This window comes from Dryobates pubescens, chromosome 1 (assembly GCF_014839835.1).
Source record: "Dryobates pubescens isolate bDryPub1 chromosome 1, bDryPub1.pri, whole genome shotgun sequence".
In the NCBI taxonomy this organism is placed as follows: domain Eukaryota; kingdom Metazoa; phylum Chordata; class Aves; order Piciformes; family Picidae; genus Dryobates; species Dryobates pubescens.
Window position 1 is genome coordinate 19561699 of NC_071612.1, and position 26591 is coordinate 19588289.

Below are 26591 nucleotides of genomic sequence, written 5' to 3' on the forward strand. Positions count from 1 at the left end.
TATTATCAATTCAAATCTGCAGCTTAAAAGCGTATTTTAGCAGCCTGAGTTTTTAGGAAGTGATAAATGAAGATGTTTTAAACAGAAATAGGTTATTTACAACATCAAGGACTTCCTTTGTATTTCTCTTTCTATAGGAATAAAAATTGTTGTAGCTGTGAAAATTTGGTCCAATGTTTTCCAAATAACAATTGGTGTTACTTGACTTGAGATTTTGTGTTTGTGTGTATCATAATCCCTTCAAATGTGCAATAAAAGGTATTTCACTATCTATTCCCACACATTGAGCTTTCAGGTATAGTGAGAATGGTTTTGCCAAGTTAAAGATTAAAAAAATCCTCAAACATATGCAGTATTGTTATGAGATATTCCATGCATTTAGGAGAAGTAAATGGAATAAAGAATCTATTATTAGATTGAGTAATTCCTGTTCTTCAGTAGTGATGCAGTGGTTTCAGATATAGGGTCTAATGAGCAATTTTTACTTGCCTAAAAAGTGTACCTGGTGCTTTTCTGTATTTTAATCAGACTTTACATATTTAAGGGTATAATTTATGTTGAATCACTTAATTGACAAAGGAGACCAAAAGATATTCTGCAATAGTTTGCAGTCACTACGTTTTTGGCAAATAAGATGAAGATGACAGAGTTCAAGGGATTGTAAGTAAAAGCACTTTTCTCTCTCTTTTTTTTTTCCTCTTTTTATTTTTTTTTCCCCCTCCTAGATCCAGCCATTGTAAATGGAGTTTATTGGTCAGAATCTTTAAATAAGGTGTTTGTTGATAATTTTGATCGTGACCCCTCTCTCATCTGGCAGTACTTTGGAAGTGCAAAAGGATTTTTCAGACAATATCCAGGTAAGAAGACCACAAATTTTAACTTAAAAAATGTTATGACTGAAAATTTCTTTTGAGCATTATCACAAATATGACTTTCCACATACCTAGATGTTTAATCTTACTTTAACTTGCTGTCAGAGAGAATATTTCTAATAAGATTTTCCTATTTCTAATAAGATTTTCCAATGATTTTTTTCCTACTAATTTTCATCTAGAGGTGAAGGCCATGAGATAACTCATGTACTTGTAAATAGTCCTATTCAGATATACATATACACTTGTATGGCAAATAATTTCTAAACATGTTGACTGTGGAGAAGGATTACAAAAAGATTAGACCCTTTGCATAGTGTTGAACTTAGATAATGTACTCTATTGATGCATACAAGACTTAATTGTAATTTACTGTTCAGTTTTCAGTCTTCCAGTTAACCTGACATCTTTATAGATTTCAAAAACTTGTTTCCAAGTTTACTTTCACACCAATTGCAATAAAGTGCAATTAGATCACTTGTATTATTTCTACAGGAAATAGTGAAAACATGTATTTTTACCTATTAAGGTTTATGTTATCACTGTTCCTCATCTTCTGTAAGTTTGAATCAGGCCAACAATGGGAACTGTTCCTTTAGCTGACATGGTTTAGCAACTTAAGTTTTTCAAGTCTGAGCTCTTTAGTTTAATGTGAGAAAGTTTACCATAAGGATGCCTGTCTGAAAGTGACTGAGAGTAATGGCTACTACATCAGTGTTTTAGATTATAGTTCAGTTCTTAAGATCGATGGTATTTAAAAATAGAGGAAATGTTAGTCCTTATTTTAAAGTCTATTTCTTGTTTTGTGCTAGAAAAATGAGTGTAAAAAGCAGGATTTTAAAAATTTATTTATTTTGCTTGGAGATGCCACTATCATATCTCTTTTGGCCCAAAACTGGGAGATGTTACCTCCTCACAGTCACATGAGCAAAACATCAGATGTATGACCTGTGAGTGAAGCGGTATAACAGGACCTGTTGAGATCACCCATAAGTAGTAAGTGCTTAAGGTTTGAAAGGAGCTTGGCAAGCCTGTGGTAAAGCTTGCCAGAGCCAATGATCAAGTATGACTATAATGACAGTAGTATGAGGAATGTAGTATGCTTGAAAAGGTTTTTTGCCTTACAGTAGGCTAAAAAGGAGTGAGAACTCTTATTTTATTACTTTTTTCCTCTACTTCTTATGTTGTAATACCATTGCCTGTGAGATTAAAGTATGAAACTCCATTAAGAGTTTTAGTTTGAACAGGTACTGTGAAAGTGTAATTTAATCTTTTTATCCCTTCTTTTAAACAGGAATTAAATGGGAACCTGATGAGAATGGAGTCATTGCCTTTGACTGCAGAAACAGAAAATGGTAGGCAGTAGATGACTACTGGTGTTTAAGAAATTTGAAAGGAAGAAGATATCACTGTTTAAAAGAACAAATTGTCTTGTCTTTTTTCTTAGGTACATCCAGGCAGCCACTTCTCCGAAAGATGTGGTAATTTTAGTAGACGTCAGTGGCAGTATGAAAGGGCTTCGCTTAACTATTGCAAAACAGACAGTTTCATCTATTTTGGATACCCTTGGAGATGATGACTTCTTCAATATAATTGCTGTGAGTGTCTCAGGATTTTTATTCCTTACTTTTTCTTCCATCATTTGCTGTTATCTGCCATGTTTAACATCACACAAAACACTTGAAAAATGTTGCAGGCAGGTGATTGATACAAGATGACATCTAAAGCAGCTGGACAGATTTTTCCAATGCAAGTTTCTTGCATGACAATGTTCTTAAACTGTTTTTCTGTGACTTGTAATCTCAAACCCCTTAAGTTGTCATGAGCTTGGGAGTTGCAAAGAATAGGAATCTGTTTTGTAGCTTGCCTGAATTGTTTTACAGTACCTTAATGTTTAATTTTGGGGTATGTTCTCACACAGACACGTGCACACTTCCCCTCAATATTTGAAATACAGTGAGAATTGCAAAAAGGTTAATATTTAAGAGTTAATTGAACCGTATCTTACCTTATGCTACAGTTTATAAGGTATGATAAAATGTCAGCATAACTCCTTCTTGCTCATGAGTTCTTCAGTGTAAATCTGAAATGCCTGTATGTGTAAGTTGGGCAAAGGCATATTACTTGTACTTGCCAGGAGTGATAAATTAGATCATTGGTAGTTCCTGTTATTTGTGCATGGTTTTCCATAGCAGAGGTACTTGTTGAAAATCTGTGACAGTATTTAAGAGTAATGGAGCTAATTATCTAAGTAAGGATGCTTAACAAGTCCAAAACTAACAGCAGAACTAGGATGCGAGTGAGGGATGGGGGAGGGAGAAGGAGGAGGAGGAGGAATTGGTAGGTTTGCAAATGCTCCTTTGCTGATCTTCTTTTACTGATACTTTGTATTTTATCATATCTTCAAACTCTTGAATGAAAGGAGGATTTGGGCCTTTTTTTGTTACAAGTGAATTGCCATTTGTGTACTAAAATAAATGACCCCAGTGATGCCAGTGCAAATCAATGATACTGTATGGAGAATGAGTTATATATACATGAAGTGTATGTGCAGTTACTGTATTTGTGACAGATAGCAAACAGGGAGTTCAGAATATCTTTAATATAAACCTCCTTGCATAATTGCATAATTAGTAGAAACTCGTATCTTAGACATAATTATATACTGTATAAAAATAAAACTTTTACTGTCCTTAAAAAAAAGTTTAACTGTAATCTAAATAATTTTTCTAAGTTGAAAGAATGTTTCAGCTAAGTAACTATTAAGATACTTGATTAGCCATTTTCCAGTGTATCGTTTCTGTGTTTATCAGTAGTTGTGACAGTTACTGTGAATGATATAGAAAGAAAAAAAGAAATATGATTTTAAGGGAAGTTTTTTATTTACTCTGGGAAAAGCAAAAGTTTCATTTATAAGCAAAAGCAAGAAAGCAGGTGTGAAATGACTAAATACTGTCAATGTAAATTTTAATAGAAATGGAAATGAATTATGCTTAAAAAGGAATGGAGTCACAGAATTAGTATGGAATTTAGTGCCTTAGCACAAACTTCTGATTACTGATTTGGGTACTGAGAAAAAGGAACAAAGTACCCAACTGAACCTTTCTTTCCCTTTGCTGCTGCTACAGGTTTGGTGCTCACAGGCTGCTCAGACAGGTTTTGGTGCTGCATTGAACTAGCTATGACCAACACAGGGCAGTTCACACGCTTCTCTCTCTCACACAGGTTGCCACTACAGCCCTCTGCTTCTTACACCTGAAATGTAGTTTGGTTAGTATAAGAAAATAATATTTAGGAAGATACATAATTACACTGGTGTTTGGTTTTTTGTTGTTGTTTGTTTGTTTTGTTTTGTTTTTCCATCTGAAAGCTTTTACTTCTTTATAAATTCTTGTAGGATGAATTTTTTTTTTTTTTTGGACACTGATAGTTTAATTATTGTGCAAGTATGAACCTGAAATTTTTTGCTGTGTTGAAAGATGTATGACAGAGGTAACACAGAGACCATGATGAAAGTGACAGTGAGTAGGTAAACTCCTGTCCTGTCACCTTGAAGGTATCTCAGAAGAAGAGCTTTTAAGTAGTTCTCTCCTTAAAAGCACCTGTTGTGGGTTTAAGATTGAATGTCTTAACCATGGAGGGTCCTCCAGAAGGACCATACAGTCCTCTGGGTAGACACGGGAAAAAGTGTAATCCTTGTTATTTTCATTCTCGTAATCCTGCACATATTCCCCTGTATATATGGGCATAATTGTTTGTTTTGCCCTTTCCTCTCTCAGTACATCAAGTGCTTATCTCTCTGGTATTTTCTTGGGGGAGTTGAAGCTTTCAGCCTTGAGTGGCCTGCATAATTTTTGCTGCATAGTTCATGCCTGGTTGGGAGACGGGGGAGCGGGATGTGGGTGAGGAGGTGTTGGGGTGGCATTGAGGCCTGGGGTTTTGGCATGGTTGGGGTGGTGGTTTTGAAAGGTTCTGGCTTAGAGAGGTTTGATATAGCCCAGGTCAGAGAGAGCTGGACCAAAGCTGAGTAGGAATTTGTGCGTTTTGTATGCTTTTGTATTGTTGTATATAGTTGTGAATAGTATTTCCATTTAAATTTCCAATTCTTTCCAATCATGTGCAGAGTGTTTTTCTTTTACTCCTCTGGGAAGGGGTATAAGAGCTACTGTCTGCTCTAAACCCAAGATAGAATGCCTGCATTTTGAGGCAGAAGATGAAAATGTACAGATCATAGTGATGAAATATGTGAGAGGACTTAAAAGATGAGCAACAGCCAGAATGAAAGAAGTGCAAGTTGCACAGTCAGACGGGAAACTTGTTTGTTACAGTAATAAGGAAGAGCTCTTCCAAGTTAGCCAAAAGAGGACGTGAGGTTAGAGAAATTGAACTAGTGTGTGGCAGGGCTCTGTTGACAGTGGAGGTCAAAGATGGAAATGAATTGAGCATTGAAAAAAATCAGTATCTATGTCATGAAAAGAGAGGAAACAGATTAAGCAGATGAAAAAGTGAAATCTGAAAAGAACTTATGGAAAAAACTGTGGTCATCAAATCTGGTAGTTTTTTTCTCCTCCCTTTACAATATTTCATTGTACAAAAAGTTTCAAATGCTTTTCAGTTGTATTTCAAGTTGCCATACTCTTCAGCATTCTATAATGAAAAAAATGTTTAGGATTCTCATTAACAGTAATGGGAATTAGGATCACTACATACTAACATTATTGCAAACTCAACACTTTTAAACATGCAGTTGGATAGCAGAAAAACCTCCAACAACCTGTGGTGGTTTGAAAGGAAAGGCTCTGCTTTCCCTCCCCCACTGAGAAAGAGACCACGGCTAAACCCAGTCAGAGAAATGAGATTATATTTTACAAGGAAACAGATTCTATGTAACACAACAAATACAGGTATTTTACAATATATACAGGAATATACAGCAAATGAACTCAACCAGAAACCAGACCCCCCACAGAGGGGGCTTCCCCCTGTGCCCCCCTTCACCCCCTACCTCCCTTCTCCCCCAAAGAGGTAGAAGAAGAGACGAGAAGGGAGTTAGTACAGCAAGCGGAGGCCTATGCACAGGGAGTTAGTTCTTATCTTTTGGCAAGAAGCCCAGAAGCAGATCCAGCCGAGAGGGACAGTGAAGGAAGGAAGACTGAGAGAAAGTTCCCAACTCCCCTGGGTCCAATCTCTCCTCCCACACTCCTACCAATGAAATTCGTTTAGAATACCAAAATATTTTACAAACATTTAGCCAGTGTGCCCCTTTCTTAAAGGCACAGTCACAGTCACACAACCCAACCACTCAGCCAAGAATACAACTCTCAAAACCCACTAACAGTACATTAGCTAGGTTATTTCATGTCCATTTGATTTTTCACTATATATAATTTAACTTCATATGTGTATGTATAGTAGAAAGCAGAATTCGGTGCAGGTGTTTCCAGAGAATAAGCATAAAAGGATAATATTAAAAATAGTTTTAGCTTTCATGGGTAGGTTGTTGCAAAATCTATCTGGAACTGATGGACTAGATGATTGAATTGCAAAAATTTGTTGAAATACAAAAGCAATTTTCTGGTGCCTATGTTAAAATTTAAGATCAGTTCACTGGTGCATAAACAGAGATGCCTACAATGAGAGAGAAGGCATATTTTCCCAATCCGCTTTGAAGTATAATTCCAAGTCATGCATTAAATTAAAATATTATCATTAAAAAAAGTACTAATTTTACTGAGTACTGAAATTTTTAAAAATACTTTTATAAAAATGTAAACTCTACATTAAATTAACAAAATATTAACTGAGCCAAGAATGTTAAATTAATTTAAATGCTCTGGTCACACCATTTTAGCAAAATTGATTAGAACAGAAGTATCTGTAAATTCAAAGCAGAGCATATAGCTCCCTGTTTTAATTGGTAGAATTTTCCACTATAAAATTATTTCTGCATAGTCTCTAGTTTGGAATCTTTGTAGTTATGCAGAACAGTCTATGGATACGGTTAGCTTTCAGCCTTCCTGAATCATGACTTTCTGTACTGCCGGTGTGTGAGCACCCTGAGAAAGGCAGCCAGTTGCTAAACTCCTTATGACTAGTCCAAGTATTGGGCTGCACTTGCATGACACTTTTTGCACATAGTAACACTGGTGCAACTTTGGAAATAAAGTTAAAATAAATCTTACAGAAATCTAGTTAACTGATTATTGTGCTACTTAGGTGCAAGGTCTGATAAGTAGGAAGTTGTTTCTTCTGTTTGCTGGCAGCAATAAGTCTGGAAAAGAACTGTGGTACTAGCACAGCATTAGGAAGTTCTGAGTTTGTATGTATGCGGGTGTTCGAGATGAAGAGACAGATTTTATTGGCCACTTATAGACACTGTGCTTGGTATTATACAGAAAAGTGTGTATATTAATACAGCATCCTATGACAACTACAGAAATCAAGATAAAGTCAGGTTTAACCTGAAAGCACATTGGTTAAAGAACACACTGAAAAAAGCCTGAAGATGGAAAAGCTTGGGTGTAGGTGCTGGTATACTGATGTCTCTTACAGATTTTGCAGTAGAATGGAATATGGTCTTGACTGGCCTTTTAATAAGAGGTAATGTTAAGATTGGGCATTATTATTTTGTGATGGATGTCAGGAGATGAATTGGAAAGCTGTCTGAAGAGAAAAACTACAGGGGAAAGTACATAATTTATCAGATCAGTAAATCATGATACTGAGAGGCAAATGGGACATCCCATGACTCTGCAGTGTTCTAGAAGTGTTTGTCTTGTTTTTTTCTATTACTTTCATAACAATAGACATGTCCACAAGCTTTTATATATTGGAATATCATTGATGGGAACAAAATAATTATGGAACCATGCAATTCTGCTGCAGAAATTGTGTAAACGTCTTCCAAGTATTTTTATTTCTATATAACCAGCCCACTACTAGGGAATGCTGATGTAAGTAGTCTGTATAACCACCAAGAATAAGTGGAGTTACTATGGTTTTTTATTTCCTTATACCTAAGAATTGAGTCCAGCACAGTACCTCAAGAATAACTTGATGCAGTTCAAATTCAACACTCTTCCCTATACTACAGTAATGATAATTGTGGTGAATAGTGTACTGTTAAAATTAATCATGGAACATGAAGTAGGGGTCCACTGGTAGACATGTGTAAAGAAAGGAGTAGTGTTAAAGAAGAGAGTAAAACAAATTCAGTACTATAGGCAGATAGAGGCAGTGAGAACTTGCAGGGACAGGAACTTCTCTAAGCAGCATTCTGTAATAAATTCATTCTAAGGCTTTTTTTATTTCCCTTGAGGTGGAGGAAGATGGAAAAAATCCATACGTTAATCTAATGAAATGCTTTTTCAGATTAATTTTTACTTGACTTACTGTGCTGTCTTTCATTGTTTACCATGAACGTTCTGATTCACTTTATGTCTATGAAAGAGAGAAGCCGCTAAATGCCAAATCGTGTAGCTTTATCTGTGATACATTATAGAGAAGACTAATAGAGATTATAGAAGGAGGAATTAAGTAAAAAACTCAATCTAAACAATTAACATCATGATTTGAAGGCAGTTCTGTATTAATTTGACCTGTTTTGAAAGGTTTAGAAAATTTAAATTAGTCCAATTTTCAATCAAGTAACTTAAGCATCTGTGAGCGCAAGAACTACTGAACGCAGATGAGACTTCATTTCTTGTAATGCTTAAAATGCTTTTCAAAATAGGATTTGGCCTATCTAACTTACTTAGACTTTGCAAGATAAGCAGATAATTCCTTAAAGATCTGTCACAGCTTCATGACTTACTGTTTAGTAAGCTGCTCTGCTTGACTGAAATTCTGACTATTATCAAACGAGTTCAGGATTGATTCAAGTTTACAGAATTTTTGACACAGTTGCTCCCTTATTACTCTTCCAGAATATTAACCAGCACCTCAAATATTTGTGAGATTTTTTTTTTTTTATATGTAGAAAAGAATTGGGAGTTGTGGCTGTGATGTAACAAATGTGACCTCTTAATACTATCCAGATTTCAACTTTTTAAGGATATTTATGCTAGCCAGTGTATATATATAGTACACTTTAGCTCTACCTGAGTGTTGGCATCCATTCAATTAAATGCTCCTTTTTAAAAGGAAATTCTGCGATACTGTCATGTAAAAGGACAAAAAAATACCACAGCTAGGTTTTTAAAGATGAACTGAATCCTTTTGTTCTTGTTCTATATGCATGTTTCACTGAAGTTCTAAATCACTAAATTGTATCTTTTCAAAGGTTTTAATTAATTTTTTTTTTCCATTGTATTTTTTATTTCTCCCTGTAGTATAATGAAGAACTTCACTATGTAGAGCCATGTCTGAATGGAACATTAGTTCAAGCAGACAGAGCCAACAAAGAGGTAAGGAATGAAAGTAATGAAACAGCAGAGAGAGGATGCAGTGTATAAAAAGGTGCTATAATGATGTTTTGCTAGTCCAATGCATTCCATTGTTAGAATTTATTAATTATGTTATTTCAAAAGAGCCTTTTGTGACTCAGTAGGAAGAGAAAGAAATAACCTTGTAGTCAATATAATTGACTAAACTTAATGGAAACACAGAGAAGTCACTGAAAACATACTGTTAATAAAGTTAGGTAATTATTTAGGTAAAATACTTCAGTTGTTTGGAATTGAACTATCATTCTTATGATAGTTATCTATCATATGTCTCAAAAATTGAGGAACAGACTGAATTCTTAATTGAAGCTAACACTAAAGGTGAAACAAAAATTCAAAACAAATCAAAATTAATAATAATACTATATGAATAAACCCCTCCCCAAATTCCAAGCAGGTGTGACAAAATAATAATACATTCATTTGATAAGGTTTATTGCTTGTCATCCAAATACATTTGCACTGTACAAGTGTTACTCCACACTTCTTGGAAGGGTAAGGTAAGATTTTTTTTTATACAATGAGGGTGTAAAATAGTCCAAAAGTCCTGTGTTTCTTGTAGAGGGAAAGGCTTGTTAAAATAAGTCATTTGTGGTGTCAAAGATTTTTTTTTTCCTTGCAAAATTGTCCTCTCTTCTTAAACAGTCTTGTTTAAGACCTATATCTATGTGTACCTTAAAATGACTTGTCCACCTATACTGTCTTACTGTCTACCACCAGTCTTACCTGTGGCTGGAGAGGGCAGAAGCCTTGCACCCTTCTTTTATCTCTTCTGTTTTTTTTCACTGAAGGCACATCAGATGAGTTTTAGCACAACACTGAACTGTGCTTGCCATTCACAGTGTGGTAGTTCATTTCCCCTGGACAAGTCAATGAGATGGTACAGGAAATAGAAAACTCCCTGTATAGTTCTGAAAACACCCTTCTAAGTATGTCAATATTAGGTCTTTTCATGTATATTAAGACAAAATCAAGCTGATCTCTTTGGGCTGAACATTACTTCATTGCACTATTCACATGGTTTCTTTGTATTTTACCTATATATATACACACCTATGCTCTACAAGAATTATTCCTCATGGGCCACTTCCTTAATATACTCAAAGTTCTCCACAGCTTATTCTTAGATTAAATGTCATTTAGTTACTATGTGCAGTGGCATGAATTGTTTCTTATCATTTAGTATTGAAGACACTTATTTCTGAATGGTGCAGTTTGCTAAATGATCACTTTATTAGGGATGCATCTAATGAACCATATGAAAGTTCTAGATTCAAATATATTGCCCAGATGTACTGTCTGGAATTAATCCTTCTGTTAACCTTTCCATCACTCTCCAGCTGATCAAAATGGAGATTAGCTTATTCCCATATGTTACTTAATGTCAAATTAATTTTAAGATAATTGATTAAAAAGAAAGAAATTGCCAGGATGGTATTTCACATTGCTGTCCTTTCTCCTGTGAAAAGGGGCTGTGCATGTTGCCGATGATAGCAGGGACTGAATTTTTAACAGTTCATCCTACCGCTCTTATATTGTTGGTTTTTTATATATATATGCAAAATATATATATTATATTGTCATAATAATGTCATATATATATGACATTACTAAGGACAGGTATTTTTTAATGTAGCATTTGTTGCTGGAAGCATGCATAAAAGAATTTTCCCAAACCTATTCATTTATGCTGTGTAAATTTTAATTTCTACCATTTTGGTTGCATCTCTCTCTCTCTTTTTTTTCCTTTATTTTTTTTTATTTAACAATAATACATGAGTGCCACTATTTAAAAAAAACAACCATTAAATGACCCTTGAATAAAATCAGCTCCCCAACACACCCAGATGCCCTTCCTAGCTCTTGCTAACTGTGTCTTACTAGGTTCATTTGGCATCACATGTGGGTAATAAACACAGTTTTTAGAAGCAGGGATAAGAAATTACTTTGAGATGCTTGACTGAAACTTATTTCATGAGGAAAGCAGCTGTTTTGATAACTCCAAATAAAAATTGCTTTCACAGGATCAGTACCCCAGCCTACATTTTTCTTGAAATATTTATTGAAGAACCACTTCACTGTCTTTCATGTGTAAGGCTGAGATGTTTCCAAATGTAATCTTTCTACTCTGAGGATGCCACTTTGTCCTGGTTTTAACTCGGGTAGCAGTACTGCAGTTACCACAGAGGGGTTTTCTCCTCCCCTTGCCCCACCTCCTCTCCTTCCCCACTCCCCAGTGGGCAAGGAGGAAAGGAGACAGGAAAGCCAAAATGTGAATTAAGATAAGGGCAATTTACTGCTCTGCAGGTATGTCAGATTATACAAAAGGAAAGCAAACAAACAGCAACAACAAACAGAACAGGAGAAAAGGACCATCACACACAGCAGACAAACTCGTGAAAACTGTCACATGCAAACCGAAATCAGAACAAAAGGGCAAACCTCAGGTCAGAAACTGGGAAGGAAACACACACACACAAACACCTACAGGAAACGTTACAAACTATAGAGATGTTACAAGACCCATAAACCCCAGCTAACCCCTTTCATATCATACAGCGAGCATGACGCGAGGATGGTGTAGAATATACCATTGCTTGTGGCTTGCTCTGTGTCCCATTCCCTCATCCCTCCTAGTGGGGCCAGTCAGCTTAAACCACTACACAGTTGAACATGCTGAATGTCTTTGCATCAGTTTTTTTTTTAAATCTCTAAATTTAACAAAACAAAGAAACTGAAAAATCCATAAGATCAGGCTATCTTGATTACTTGCACTTCTTTTGTAGCAAGCCTAAAGGGTAAACCAGCTTCTCAGAGTAAATAGGGGTAAATGACACTACCCTGGGGCAGATGGGCCAGTACTTGGCTTGAGGAGAGATCAGGCCCCCATTTTTGGGGAAAGCAGGGAGTGGTGTTTGCTCCTGCTGAAAGAGTTCCTGTTTGCCATCAGACACTTCCCTGCTCCCTCCCCACCCCGACCTCTTGCACAGCTGTAGTAGCAGCCAGCCTAGCTTTCCAAGATGCAGGCATAAGTAAAACAGTTTGGTTTGCCACCTGGAGCAGTCTGCTGCCTCAGGCAGCTGAGACACAGCCAGAGCCTATTCTGTTCCCATTCGTAGCCTTTCTAGGTAAGATGAAACCTGGGAGCATCTTCAGGGAATAGATCATAAAGACTGGGTTTTGGTAGCCTATAAGAAACTGCTTCAGCCTTAGGGCTTATAGCAGCCTGGGAAATGAATGCTGCTTAGCGGTGTTGATGCTTGTATATTCAATGAAATTATGGATAGCAGATGAACACACTCTTTCACATTCAGGAAGGGTTTGCAGAAATTCTCCATCACTTATAGGAAAAGTAACAGGCTTCTAAAGAACCAGGCTCTCAGAAAATCCAATTAGTCTTAGAGGAAAAAAAAATCTGGTGTCTGGTTTACACATTTTCTCAGTATGACTTTTTTTCCCTCCTCTATATCTCATCTGGTTTTGGGAGGGAAACACTATTGTAAACACTGTATTAGTTCCACATATTGGCTCTAGACCACATACCATTATTTTCTGGACCATAGTGTGGGAACTACTTACCTAAAAAAAAAGAAATTAAAAAAAAAAAATCCACTCATTAAAGTATAAAAAAGTATGTAAAGCGTTGGAACCCCTTATATCCACTCTCTGGTGTCACTCTGAGTATGTGGCTCAGTTTTCTGGTCCAAGCAACAGGGAAGATATTCTGAAGCCCGTGTTCTCCTCATCCTTATTTTACTCTCTATCTTTCAGTTAGGAATGTGGACCTGACACTGAAGCAAATCTGTACAAAATGCATGCATAGCAAGGAAGTTGCATTTCTCTTTGAATGACAGCCCAATGGTTATTGATGAAGATTTATTTGTTTCTTCTTCAATGTGCAATCTGCATTCTTGTTACATCTTTACTGAAATTATTACTTCCCTGCCCTGTAGTTAATATTTTGTTTCCCTTCTCACAGCTCCTTCAGTGAAGGGTGACAAGTTAGATTTACTCGGGCTGAGGATTGTTGATCCTGTGTTGTTTTCTTAAGTAAAGAGAGCAGTTAGAAAAGAAAACATAGCAGCATGAGCACTTTCACCTTTGCCACTTTCAACTTAGCCAAATGTATGTTTTGAACATTGCTACAGATTTTGTAGTGATTGGTGTAGTGAAAGATGGATTTAATTTATTTTTTTTTCTGTTTTTGAACAGACCTTATCATACCTATAAAGGTATATCTGTCTATACTAATAATCCATTACAGTACATTTTGAAAGGAGAAAGTTCTTCACTGAGAGAGTCATTGGCCATTGGAATGGGCTGCCCAGGGAGGTGGTGGAGTCACCATCCCTGGAGGTGTTCAAGAGGGGATTGGATGTGGCACTTGGTGCCATGGTTTAGTCATGAGGTCTGTGGTGACAGGTTAGACTTGATGATCTTGGAGGTCTCTTCCAACCTTGGTGACTCTGTGATTCTGTGGCATAAAATAACTAATTGTTTAAGTGTTTAATGAATTCATGCATTTTAGTTATGGGAAAAGAATAAAGTTGGAGAAAACAGGCTTTCAGTCCTGAATCACCAGCATGCTGATCAAGTATCATGCTTTTTTTTGAGAAGGACTGAGGGTACATTGAAAGAAGTGATGTTTCTAAGTGTCTGAAGCTGTTTCCTGTCAGAACAGCAAAGACCAATAAGTCTTTATTTGTTTATTTCTTTTCACTGCTACCAACAGCTGACAAGGAAGGGAAGATGGTATATGTTTTAAAACTTCCACAGGTTTAGATCAAGTTATTGGTTTTGTTTGTTTGTTGCTATTGTTTTTTGGTGTGGGGCCTTTTGTTTGTTTTGTTTGTTTGTATGTTTTTTCCCCCCATGAAAAATTGTTGGTTCTGTAAAAGCTTGTGTTATATGAAGCTTTTAGAGCTTTTAGTGCATCTAATTGCACTTTGAACTTCTGTCAGATACAACATCAGAAAGCATACTCCTTTTGAGAAACATTATTGAATCAAATCTGGTCCACGTACTTATAAAAGACAAACTTACAGCTTCAAATATTACAGAATGAAATGAGTGGTGTCAATATATGTGCCACCAGTTTTACTAACTTAAAAGTATGCATCCCAGTACTAGATTTCTCCCAAAATACAGTGTTTCTTCTTTCATTTTAACAATAGGAGAACAGAGTCACTTGTTTTGAGAATAATTATAAGGTAGCGTGGCAAGCATCAGGTTGCATCCACTTAGTTCTAAAATTTTTCATAATGTAGCATTTGTTGTGAAAATTTTGTCTTGGCACATATACCTGCACTTAAGGTTCAGTGTAGACACGTGGAGACATTCTCAGAATGTTGTAATCTCTCCCTAATTTTCAAAAATGGCTTAAAATTTTGTTTATCACAAAACTGAAATCTGCAATTATATTGGGTAGCATAAACGAGGGTGAAATTAATCCATGATCCTAACCGTGGGTTAGTAATATGAAATATGTAACATATATTTGAGTTTTTCCAGACTAATTTATAATTTGGCATTAGGATTAAACAGCTGCTACCATGAAGTGTATCAATTTGCTCTACACAAATTTAAAAAAGAGTGGGAAATAGTTCAGACACTATTCTGTCACCGTCTGCACTTTCTCCACAAATTGCAAACATCTGAGGCTGCCTATTTTAATACTCGTTTTCTTGGGCCAAGAAGTTTTCATCTTTGAGAAACTCCATTTACAATTTACCTACCCCAAAGGAATCGGATGACAATCTGATTTAATGTAACTCCAGATTTAAAGTAACAATATTACAATATACATTCCTCTTTTATATGTTGTTTTAATGTACTATATATGGGTTGAGGACATTTCTCTCTAAATGTTTCCAGATGAAATATATCATCTTCTAGATGCACAGATAGGCACAGTAACTCCAAACTAACTCAAGAACTTACCCCTGTGTAAATTCGAATGACAAAAATAGACAGATGCAGTCTATAACTTCCAATGAGCTTTTATTTTTGTATGCAATTATGAGAGATTAAATATCCAGGACTGACTCATCAATGAAACTGAGTGAAATTGCCAATAAGAGGTTGGTAAATATGAATTTTGCATATTGAATTTTAGTTAATCAAATTACTGAGGTGTATATTTATCTATCCATCTCTGTCAGATCTCCAAAAAATAAAAGGTTGTGGACTGAATTCCTTAGCTGTTAACAAACCCCTAAACCCCCAAAATTTGAAGCCTAACTGAAATCTAATTTTTTTAAAAATTGGTATCTTTTGTAGACCCCCAAAGCTTCTAGCTAGCCCTAGAGTGCTGAAATTTGGTCTGAGGTTTTCTATAGCAGCCCTGGGCAACTAGTTTACTTGACAAGAATTTGTTTTCATCTGAGTGTATCGAATATTGTGCTCTTTGTTTAGAATGGTTTTCAGGATTCTCTTCATGCAAACAATCCAGTCTACCAACACAATGTGCTAGGGAGCATCAATGGTGGGATAATCATAACCAGGAAGCCAACCTGTAACTGTCCTGGCTAAAATGCGTGTTACAGATGTGAATGAACATTTATCAACCATTAGTACCTGTGGGTAAACTTCTTTGCAATGCATCAGTAATCATCGTGCTCCTACCTCACAGATATGCCTCTGAATTTTTTGGGGGATTTTGGGGGCGTGTTCATGTTGGTTTATTTTTTTTTGTTTGTCTGTGGGTTTTTTATGGAGGGTGGAGTGTGTTGCTGGTTTATATGCTGATGTAGTTCATCTTCACAAATCTGGTAGATCTTAAGTATGCCTCAGGAATATTTGGAATTACATCATGCATGGATGATTATGGAGACTAACACTAGAAGTAGCAAAGACTTGCACTAAAACCAACAGAGAAATCTAGAAGAATGTTGAACCCATTAACAATGCTTTTCTGTAGGAAGCCCAACCCTTGCTTTTGGTAATCACAAATAACTATAATAAAATATATCAGTGTAGGGTACTGGGACCACTGTGTAGCACTATGTTATCATCTAACCAGATATGGTCCAAAATCCCTGCAATTGTTGATTAAGTTATGATAATAATGCTTTCAATGATTTCTTTATAGGAGAAACTCCAAGTTCAATCATGATAAATAATTTATCATTTGGTTCAGTTATATCAAAGCCATGTGCAACAGAAGTGTGATTTTAATATTAGAATAGAATAAACCAGGTTGGAAGAGACCTTCAAGATCATCACGTCCAACCCCTCAACCAATCCAACCCCCTATGAAGCACAGGATATGAAGACCATAAAAAAAAAAAAAATCTATGTTTCTCATTTAAGTTCTTAAATAGTCCAAGTTAAGTTGGGCCACCTGATTTTCAAGCAGAAATAAGTATGTAAATAGTGGTTTTGGGGGTTTGGAAATACAGTGTCAGTATACCCTGTTGTATGTTTGTAACTATACCTAGAACAAGAATCCATTTTCTGATTCTAAGCCCATCAAATGTATTAGTTGGTTTGTTTCTGACTTAGAGGGTCCTAAAAAACTTTACAAAGTTTAAAAAGCAAAGTGGAGAACCTCTGCAACAGTGGGTAGTGCTATAAACATACACAGCAGCATTCAAGGGTACAAAACCAAATGTTTGCCCTGCTCAGGTTCTGGTTTGAACCCTTGTAGGTATATGCAAAGACCTTGTCCTGACTGACATACACAAGTGGATTTGTATCCTCACTCTCTTCACCTCATGTTTTTCAGGCACTTTGAAATGGATGAACACATCTATGCTTCCTCACTGTAATAAGTCTTAAATTCTCCTGTTGAGGTCTGGCCCTATAATTTTGTAATCAGACATCAGAGTCTGATTGTCATAATTGTGTGCCTAATTTGCATTCAGAATTACCAAGATTATGTATGTCAATTAGGTATTTGAGTCCACAATTAGATATTGCACATTTTGGTAATTGCACATGGAAATTAGGCATGCAGTTGCATGAGAATACTTGTGCACACAGTTGGACAGATACCCACTTCTGATTCTGAGAAATTCAGATATTAATCTATGAGGGTTCCACCAGTTTGAAGCTTCAGTTTTCTCATGCACAAAATATATTTTTTAAAACGCCTTTTCCTGTATCAGAGGGGCCACTGTTTCATCACTGGCAAGATATTGCTGTACTGACTGTACAAGTCAAATAGGAGAAATGAGTGTTTGTAGATTTGAATTATTTTTTCCTTAAAATTTTCCTTAAACCAACTGAGAGACAGACAGCAGTAGTGTCAGTGTTATGCCCTTTGAAATCAGAATAAAGTATCACTCTCTATGAAAGTACAACAGTACATTTTGATTGTACAATAAACAGCCTCAGCTAACTGTAGCACGAATGATCCCAGGAAACTCTTCCTTGTACTGCCTCTAAAATGGAACAGGGTTTTGTCTGACATAGGTGCAATTAATGCCATGCATCTAGGGCATCTGGGTATGACTAAACAGGGGGAAAAAAAATTGTTACATTTCATGTTGCGTTTTTTTTGCAATGGGCATACAGAGTGATGAAATTCTCAAAAGGAACCCAAAGACAAGACAGAGAATGGAGTTGGTTTAAAAAAACAACAAAACCAAACCAAAGAAATCCCACAAACCTCCTCCAGACAAACAAAGACCAAACCACACATGTATTTTAGTTATTCAACCCAGTTGCAGAATCACCTTGTAGCATCTGTTCACTCTGAAGCCTCGGGGCAGAAAATATTGATTTGCTAAAATTCATAGTGCATGAAATCGATTTTTAGCATTTTTACTATTTTGTATCAAACATCACTATATTTCTTCATATATCTTTCTCAGAACCTATATATATAGCTATGGCAGGAAAAAGTATTTGTTCTGCTGACAGGTCACACAAGCTGAGCTATAATCACTAGAGATTATACTGTTAATAACAGCTTTTGTTCAAAAGTATCAGCTATGTGTAAAACTGGTTTTGCTAAGATCTTTCCTGGAGAATTTTATAAATATTGGATATTTTATTTAAAAAAAAAAATAATCCAATGAATAATTTCAAGTTCATAAGAACTTCATAGAAAATAGTTTACTTTCCAAAAAAATCTCCTAGTTATTCCTTCCGTGTATGGGCTCATGACCATATATATCAAAGTCACCTCAAGTACTGAAGTCAGTACGTCTGCGTTTGACTTTTGGTCAGTTACTGTGTTTTGAAATAGTTGTGGAAAACATGCTTCATTGTGCTGCTAGCCCTTGTCATCGTTTCAGTGCTGCTTGCAGTTTATAGGCTGTGTTAGTTGAAGAAGGTCAATGTGGCTTCTGAGCAGTTTGGACTTAAATTTCAGAGAGACTCTGAAATGATAGGCCAGACCCTTCCCATGGGGACCTCTGCTGGGATAGAGGCATCGCTAGGAAGCTCCCTGGTCTGGCCCTCTGACCATTACCCACTATTGGTTATGCAGGTTGGCAGTAATGAGAGATGTCCAGGAGCAATCTTGAAGGCACTTCAGGGCTCTGGGTTGAATAATCAGGGGCACAGGCAGTGTCTTCCTCCATCTCTTCACTAGCAAGGAAGATTACTGAAAGGAATAGGAAAACACACTTGATAACATGTGGCTTAGAGGCTGGTGCCATTGGTGGAATTTTGGTGTCTTTGGTCTTGGAGAGGTTTATACAACACTGTGCCTGCTGGTGACATTTGGAATCCAGCTAATTGCAACGGGGAAAAAGAATTCTTGCCTGTAATTTGCCAGGGCTCTTTGAGAGGGCTTAAACTAGGTTTGAAAGGGCATAAAACCAGTTTCACTAGAGATGAACTTTGGGGTGATATGTCAGTGTTGGGGGTGAAACTTACAGCCCATCTCAAATGCATCTACAGTGATGCACGCAGCATGGGCACCAAACATGAGAAATATGGAAGACGTTGTGCAGCAGGATAGCTATGACTTAGTCACCATCACAGAAGTATGGTGGCATGACTCTCCCGACTGGAGTGCTGCAATGGATGCTCATGTACTTTTTGAGAAATACATACTAGCAAGGTGAGGTGGTGGAACTGATCTTTATGTGACTGGTATTTACCTGAGTCAGCTGTGATTAAGCTGGGGAAAGAAAAGAACCATTTTGCCATATGAGCCAGTGTGCTATCCCTGCTTATTTAGACAAAGAAAACCATGCCTTTCGGCTCTTCAAAGCATTGAGCTCTGATGAACCATGTTCACTAGGTCACTATGAAGTAATTGTTTTGGGAAAGCAGGCCTTTTACTGTGGCTTCAGAATTGCCTAGAGGCTAGGATGTAAATTTTCCTGTTTCAACTTTCTAAAATTTAATGAAGTTCTCTTCCTTGCAATATACTGCTGTAATATCTTTTTATTTTATTAAAAAATGAAATGTTTCCATCATAGAAAATGAGCAGATTGAAGTACTTGTTTGTTGATATTGTGTACAGTGTCTCTTAATGATAGCATGGCTTGTGACACTGTTTTAAATGATACATTGCTCCTTCTCAAAAACCTGAGAGAATTTGTTTTTATCTTAATATTTTCTGTTCAGAAAGTAGAGCTAGTAATGTTTTGAAAATGTGCTACTTAGTACTCAATAGCTTAGATTTTTCCTAAAAAAATATGATTTTGTATACATATTATATGGTAGTCTTATTTTTAATGAGTGCAAAATTGAGATTTGTCAAACATCTCATGTATTCAGAGAAGTAACATATGTTTTGAAAGAAGGAAATATAGGGTGGAGTCTGACCTGACAACCTCTAGAACTTCTTGTTATAAAATTTTATCCATGTTCATGGCCAGCAAGTGTGGCTGTGCATAACTGATGAGCTGCTGAAAACTGCAAAAATTTGCTTTAAGCAAGGCTATGTAACACCACAGTCAAGACAGTTACACAGAGATAGCAAGTGGTTAGCTCTTTGTGCAGAGTAGTTCCTTACCTGTCTAAATTAACATTGCTAAACTGCATTTAAGCTGCAGTGGCCTAATGATTAGGGTCTACCATCTTTTAGGCATAAATTATTTATGCTGTTATTTAAGCTTAAGAAGTAGGTCTAAAGAACAAGTTAGAAATTCTTAATTGGTGAAATCAACTTGCCTGTTGTAACAACATACTCACAAAACCTTCTTCACGTTTCAGCATTTCAGGGAACACCTTGACAAACTCTTTGCCAAAGGAATTGGAATGCTGGACATTGCTTTAAATGAAGCTTTCAACATGCTTAATGAAGTAAGTTAATGGTTTTTAGATTTATACTGCTGCTGCCTTTCTTGCTATTTAGCAATTACTGTTAATTTTCAGACAATAAATTAGAACTCACTCAATGCGATGCTGGAATATTGTCTATTGAACAAGAATTCCATATAATCTATGTGTGGTGAAAGGTATTAACAAATTTACATTCATGTGGTCACCCGGACAATGTGGAACTAATCCCTTCATGTGGTGCATGCCAAAAATGGCAATGGTAAAATCTGAATACTCTAGGTTCTTTGTAGTGGTTTTTATTGAGAATCCCATTGTGGACCCTGAATATAGTCTTAGGAAAGAAATACACAGCAGTAAATGGCAACTAGCCTCAACATTAGATGTTCTATACTAATCTTCCAAACCTGTGTGAACTGAAAAAAATTACAGTGGTCATAAAGACCTGAGATTGGACTTTTATTTTTGTTTGTTTTAAAATCTCTATTGCAACTGAAGTTATAATGATGGCTGTAGTATAAAAATCTCCTCAGATACACTGATAATTTTGAGAATAAAGGGAACTGATGTCCTGTGTACTGAACTGTACCTATGACCAAGTGACCAAGCTTACACATATGTTCAGATCTATTCAAGATGAAGTAATAACTGTTTATACTGTAAAAGGGATTATAATAGCTTCAAGCCTTCTTGCACATATGCTTCCAGAACTGGCAGCATAATTATTTTTCCATTATATATAGGCATATCACCAAAGTTCCTGGGAGCTTCTATCATGCAGCCTAGGCTAGAAAAGAGCAATTTGCTTTCTCTTTAAAAGAGTACATATAAACATTTTCAACTTTGTCTGCAGGATGTGACCTTTATTTGCCAGAAATCTAGTCTTATGAGTTATAGGTTAACTAAGGGTGTCCTGCCTACATTAAAATGAGGGAGGGGAAAAGGGGGGGAAAAAAAAAAAAGGAAAGGTAAAAAGACAAAGTTTTGTTATGCACAAATAATCTATTGAGATTCTATTTGCATTGTGGAATGGTTCAGGGTTTACGCTAATTAAACTCAGCTAATTTTACCTGGCAATTACCTTTCAGCATTTGCCTAGATTGTTAAGACTTGTTGATACTGATGTCTTCAAGAAGCATGTTTAGAAAGCCACTTCCAAATTCTTTCCAGTCATCGATTTATGCAGTGTTCATTATACAGCATAAGAATGTAAAAGTGCTTGGTACAGTAGTTAGGCACATACTATATCATGTGACAACTGCAATTATCTCTTTTGGTGACAAATGCAGTCTTTGCAGTGATTACCTTTAAAAAAAAAAACCATAGCCAATTACATAACATTCTGTGACATTTCAAAGACTGCTAATCACAACCAAATGCTGTAGATGTCAGGATGCATTGAAATTTTTGCTGCTAACTGATGAATCACTGAGTTAATTGTAGTTCATCATAAGGCCCTTGTCATTGTTATTATTATGGAAAACACTTTCATCACTCTTGCTATTCAATATAATTAAAGTTCTAGACAAATATGAGAAGATATTACTCATCAAAGCATTTGAATTTAATCTCATTCTTCAAAATATTCTAACAGATAACGATGCAGAGTAATGCAGATGCACACAGAATGATGTTTTAAAAGAAATATATGAAGGCATTCCCCTCTCGTTGATTTCCCTTTTAACATTCATTGTCTCTTTCAAAATATGTTGTCCATATAAAGAGTGTATCTCTTGACAACATAACTTCATCTTCATAAGGAAATACTGGGTCTAAAATCACAGCAATGAAGGTAGCCCACTTAATTCTAGTTAAGTCTAGAAAAATGTCATGACCGAAGAATTTTAAGGATAGACTTGTGTTGCAGGTATCACAGGCAAGAGCTTTCACACAGGTAGTGACCAGAATACAGCTAACTCTGTAAATCCACACTGGTTTGTTTTTAAGTCACATTCTTCTGTTACTGTTTGGTGAGGTTTGTTTGATCAAAAGCAAACTGGTCTGGAAGAGAGCTGCAGATGATAGAAATTATTTGCAAATTACTTTTGTGGATGTGATTACTCAAACATAGAAATATGAAGGCAGAATAGAAGAGGACAGAGCTCTGCTGGAACCTACTATACACTCCCTTTTTCTTCTGCAGGCATGTCTGCAAATACAATATTTTTAGAAGCTAAGTTTTCCTAGGAAGAAGGTTTTTAGAGCCTTGGGAAGAACAGTGAATATGTAAATGCAAGTAGACTGTAGAAAGCTTAAAGACAGAACAGCTGCTAGCCCAAATCAAGCTAGAATACTCCTAATAATTTTTTTTTTAATGCATAAGTGAAATCCCTGTGAGGTAATTCACCTCTGAATTTAAATGGGAGGTCAAATGGGACCTCCCTTCTCTGAGCACTATTCATGACAGATAAGCTAGTGAGGTAGCACAAGATTGTTATTGCTTGGCTCTCTGAGGACCAGGAGAAAGGAAGTAGGATGAGGCCTTGTCTGACGAAGTTGATAATGTACCTGGAAACTACATAGAAAGAGACCAGAAGGAGATTGTTCGTTTACTATCATGTATTCCGATGTTAGCCCAGTCTATAGAGAGTTGTGTCTGCCCCATTTCTTTGATATTTTCACAGGTGTTTTTGTATAAGCAATAAAAAAAATAAATCAAACTTTGCATGTTTTTGGCAAAAGTTGGAAATTTTAGCTAAGTTCCTTGAATATATAAAATAATACACAGAAAATAAGAGCCTATTTTGCAATTACAGCTAATGGAGATGCATGGATTTAAAATTAAGGCCTCAATTCCACAGTCATGGGATCAAAGCTTATGTTATGTATCAGTCCAATTTACTTGCTCTTTGAAAAGGAGAAAATCCCATCTGTGAAATCAAGACATTTTCTTTGCAAGCTCCAAAGGATGTGTTGATTGCTACCTAAGCACCTATGCTTGATCACTGCTGTTCAGCAGTTTGAGTTACTTATTTGTATTCTTTCTGAGTATCAGAAGAATCTGAGACCATATATTACATATATGGACAATATATATAATATGTGGTATTAATTTGATTCTTCCAGATAAACATTTTATGAAAAACAAGATATGGAATGTAATCCTGAGTGAGGAAGAATGCCTTATGAATAGTTGTGGGTCTCTCTCAGTGGGGTATCTTCTGTACTTTGCAGTAAAATTAGCAGTCATTAATTTCTTCTTTTTATATAGCTTGTTCTTTTAAAATTCTATTTAAATCATAGCAAGCCCTACGCAGATGCCTCAATACATATAATTTATCTGAAACAAGGGAATACACTTTTATTTTTGGGAAGCACTGTATTTATATATGTTTCTTCATTTTTCAAGCTGATAAAATGAGGCTGTGAGATGAATCCAAATTCTGTGGTTCTGTTATACAACTGAAATTGCAGTTCAGTAAGAACATATCTGTGATAAAGTGTTTTCAACCTGAGACTTTTTCATCTCCTCATAAGCATGCAGGAGATTTGACAAGATGCATGTTTATCCAGTGGGATCCTCTCCATCTTCATCTGCCAGGACTGTGCTGTAATTAAATGATTATTTCCGTTCGCAGTTCAATCACACAGGACAAGGAAGCATTTGCAGCCAAGCCATAATGTTGATTACTGATGGAGCTGTGGACACATATGATACAATATTTGCAAAATACAACTGGCCAGACAGAAAAGTAAGTGTGTTAGCACTTTTATTTGATGGAAAACCCAAAGCTTTGTATCCAATATTAAGTTTATGCTCATTGAAAAGTCGGAAACAATTTTTGTAATGATCTAAAAATTATTTGGGAAAAATGGATGTTTGATTAATGACAAAAATTATGCTTATATGATATCGCTTGAGGAGCGAGATAGCCTTTTTACTGTAGTACTGAATTTAGGATTGTAAGATATTAAGGAAATATTTCCTTCTGGGGTACATTTTTGACCATTATATAATACTTCTCCTGTGAGACATCATTAAACATGAAAAAACATTATTTTTGTTTTTTCTTTCTCCCAAAATACTCATTAATAATTCAGTGCTTTTTGAAGCCAAAGAGAGGTATGTGCTGAAAACAGTGAACCATCCATGAGTGGAGAAAAAGTAGATGTAGTAGTTAGTACTTTTAATATTGTTATTTGTCTTTTAGTGAGATTTTATTAGAGATGTATTTGGTCCTCTTGCTCTGTATAAATAAATTTGCCCAGAGTTAAATTACCTTGTAATAACACATGGATGTTACACAGTAGTGTGGAAATGCCTTGAATTTACCTGATGAGAAGGCTCCAATAGGTCTTTGTGTTTGCATGTGGAATTATTTCCTTCTAGACTTTTCATCCTCTGCTAAGGCGTGTTTTGGGACTATTTTAGGAAGTTTTTGTAGTGGGAGGTATGTGCTGTGTTATACACCATGTTGCATGAACCTCACTGAAGTACCATTTGAGCAAGTAATTGGTTGATGTGAGTGTGCTGTGTGGAAAAATTCAGCAGTTTTGAGTCATGTGTCTCATATTTATAAGTTACATTTATTTTCAACTAAACCTGATTATTAGCAGTCAGTGAACAGGAGAAAACAAGAAATTGGCAATTATTGGTGTGCGTTGGGCTTTTTTTGGGTGGTGGTTTTGGTTTTTTTATTGCTGTCCTGAAAAATTTTATGTCAATTAGTCTCATTTTGTGTAGTAAAAATGACACACAATTATTTAGGCTGGAGGTTGGGAAGAAATTCTACACAGAGAGTGATTGCCCATTGCAATGGGCTGCCCAGGGAGGCGGTGGAGTCACCATCACTGGAGGTGTTCAGGAGGAGACTTGATAGGGTGCTTGGTTGCATGGTTTAGTTGATTAGGTGGTGGTGGATGATGGGTTGGACACGATGATCTTGAAGGTCTCTTTCAACCTGGTTTATTCTATTCTAGTTTTGTGAATTTTCAGTTTGGATACAGTCTTTTAAAATTCCTTTTCAATATCGGTTGTTGCAGCTCTCCCAAGTGGCCAATGAAGATAGCATCTTTGTGAGTTGATCTGCCCTGCCATATCCAGTAATGGATGTTTTGCACCCTTAGCTAGAGGACTCTTTAATTAGTGATATTGTAACACATGCAAAATCTGGAAAAGAAAGCAAAAATTATATTGAATCAGTTGAACTTTGTTCTTCCCTTTGTGTTTGCCCTTTGATCCTTAAAAGTATTTTTTCCATAATTATCTGCAATAGCTGATAATTATGGAATTACCATAGCTGTGTGCTATGGTAGATTTATGCAAAACCAGAAGCAGTAACCCTAGCTATTGAGTAAAGTGAGAAGGAATCCAAAATCCCACCTGAAATTTCCTCATTTTTCTAGCATAAATCCAGCTAGGTGGGCTGTAAGTCTGTCCTAAATTTTGTTTCTGTTGATAAAATGGAAAGATGAATATACTCTAAAATTGTTTATTTTGGTTTCATGTTGTGGGATTTTTATGGTTTTGTTTTTGTTGCTTGGTTTTGGTTTTTTTTTTGTTTGTTTTGTTCTGATAGTCAGTTACCTTATTGTTCTGCAGACTTTTACTTACTGTGCAAGTAACAGGGGATAGAAAACTTCATCTGTTTCTCACCTGTTACTCTGAGGGCTCTGGGGAGAGCTAATTTTGTATGGGAGAGAAATATTTCCTTTCTACTCATGAACCATTGTAGGAAGGCAGAAATTTAAGACAGTTTCTCTCAGTGCTAAGACTTTAAGTAGAGGGAATATAAAGAATAACTGCAACTTCATCTTTATTCCTACTGTTAAATGATTATGATGAAGAAAGACCTAAGAGCTTTTGCTGCCTGTGTCTGAATAGAACTGTTGAAAGTAGATGATAAATCTTTCCATGACTACCTATTATTTATACCTGCTTTTGCCATTGCTTTATATGAAAAATGTCGCTGTCTAGGTCTGTATAAACTACTTAATGTTATAATTGAATTTAGATATTAGAATCTCAAATTTTTCTGGATTTAGGTTTGATTTGGTAATAAAGTACTATATTTTCAGACAAAAATAATTAGTTGATAACTCCTTAGCTATGTGGGACTTCACAGGTTCAATGCTTAGTCATTATTGGTGA

The 26591-nt window shown here is 36.0% G+C and overlaps 1 protein-coding gene across 4 annotated transcripts in view; it reads left to right on the plus strand.

Annotated features, from left to right (window-relative positions):
• The window catches only part of CACNA2D3 (calcium voltage-gated channel auxiliary subunit alpha2delta 3), a 425193-nt gene that overhangs the window by 190503 nt on the left and 208099 nt on the right, over window positions 1-26591 (plus strand). For all 4 annotated transcript variants that reach the window (XR_008462276.1, XM_009910018.2, XM_054162207.1 and 1 more), the window contains exons 6-11: window positions 726-857; window positions 2167-2227; window positions 2320-2470; window positions 9203-9277; window positions 20435-20524; window positions 24079-24192. Coding sequence is in view for 3 of the 4 variants with exons in the window: in XM_009910018.2 (XP_009908320.1) it covers window positions 726-857; window positions 2167-2227; window positions 2320-2470; window positions 9203-9277; window positions 20435-20524; window positions 24079-24192 (623 nt within the window). In the remaining variant the exon portion in view is untranslated. The remainder of the gene's footprint in view (window positions 1-725; window positions 858-2166; window positions 2228-2319; window positions 2471-9202; window positions 9278-20434; window positions 20525-24078; window positions 24193-26591) is intronic.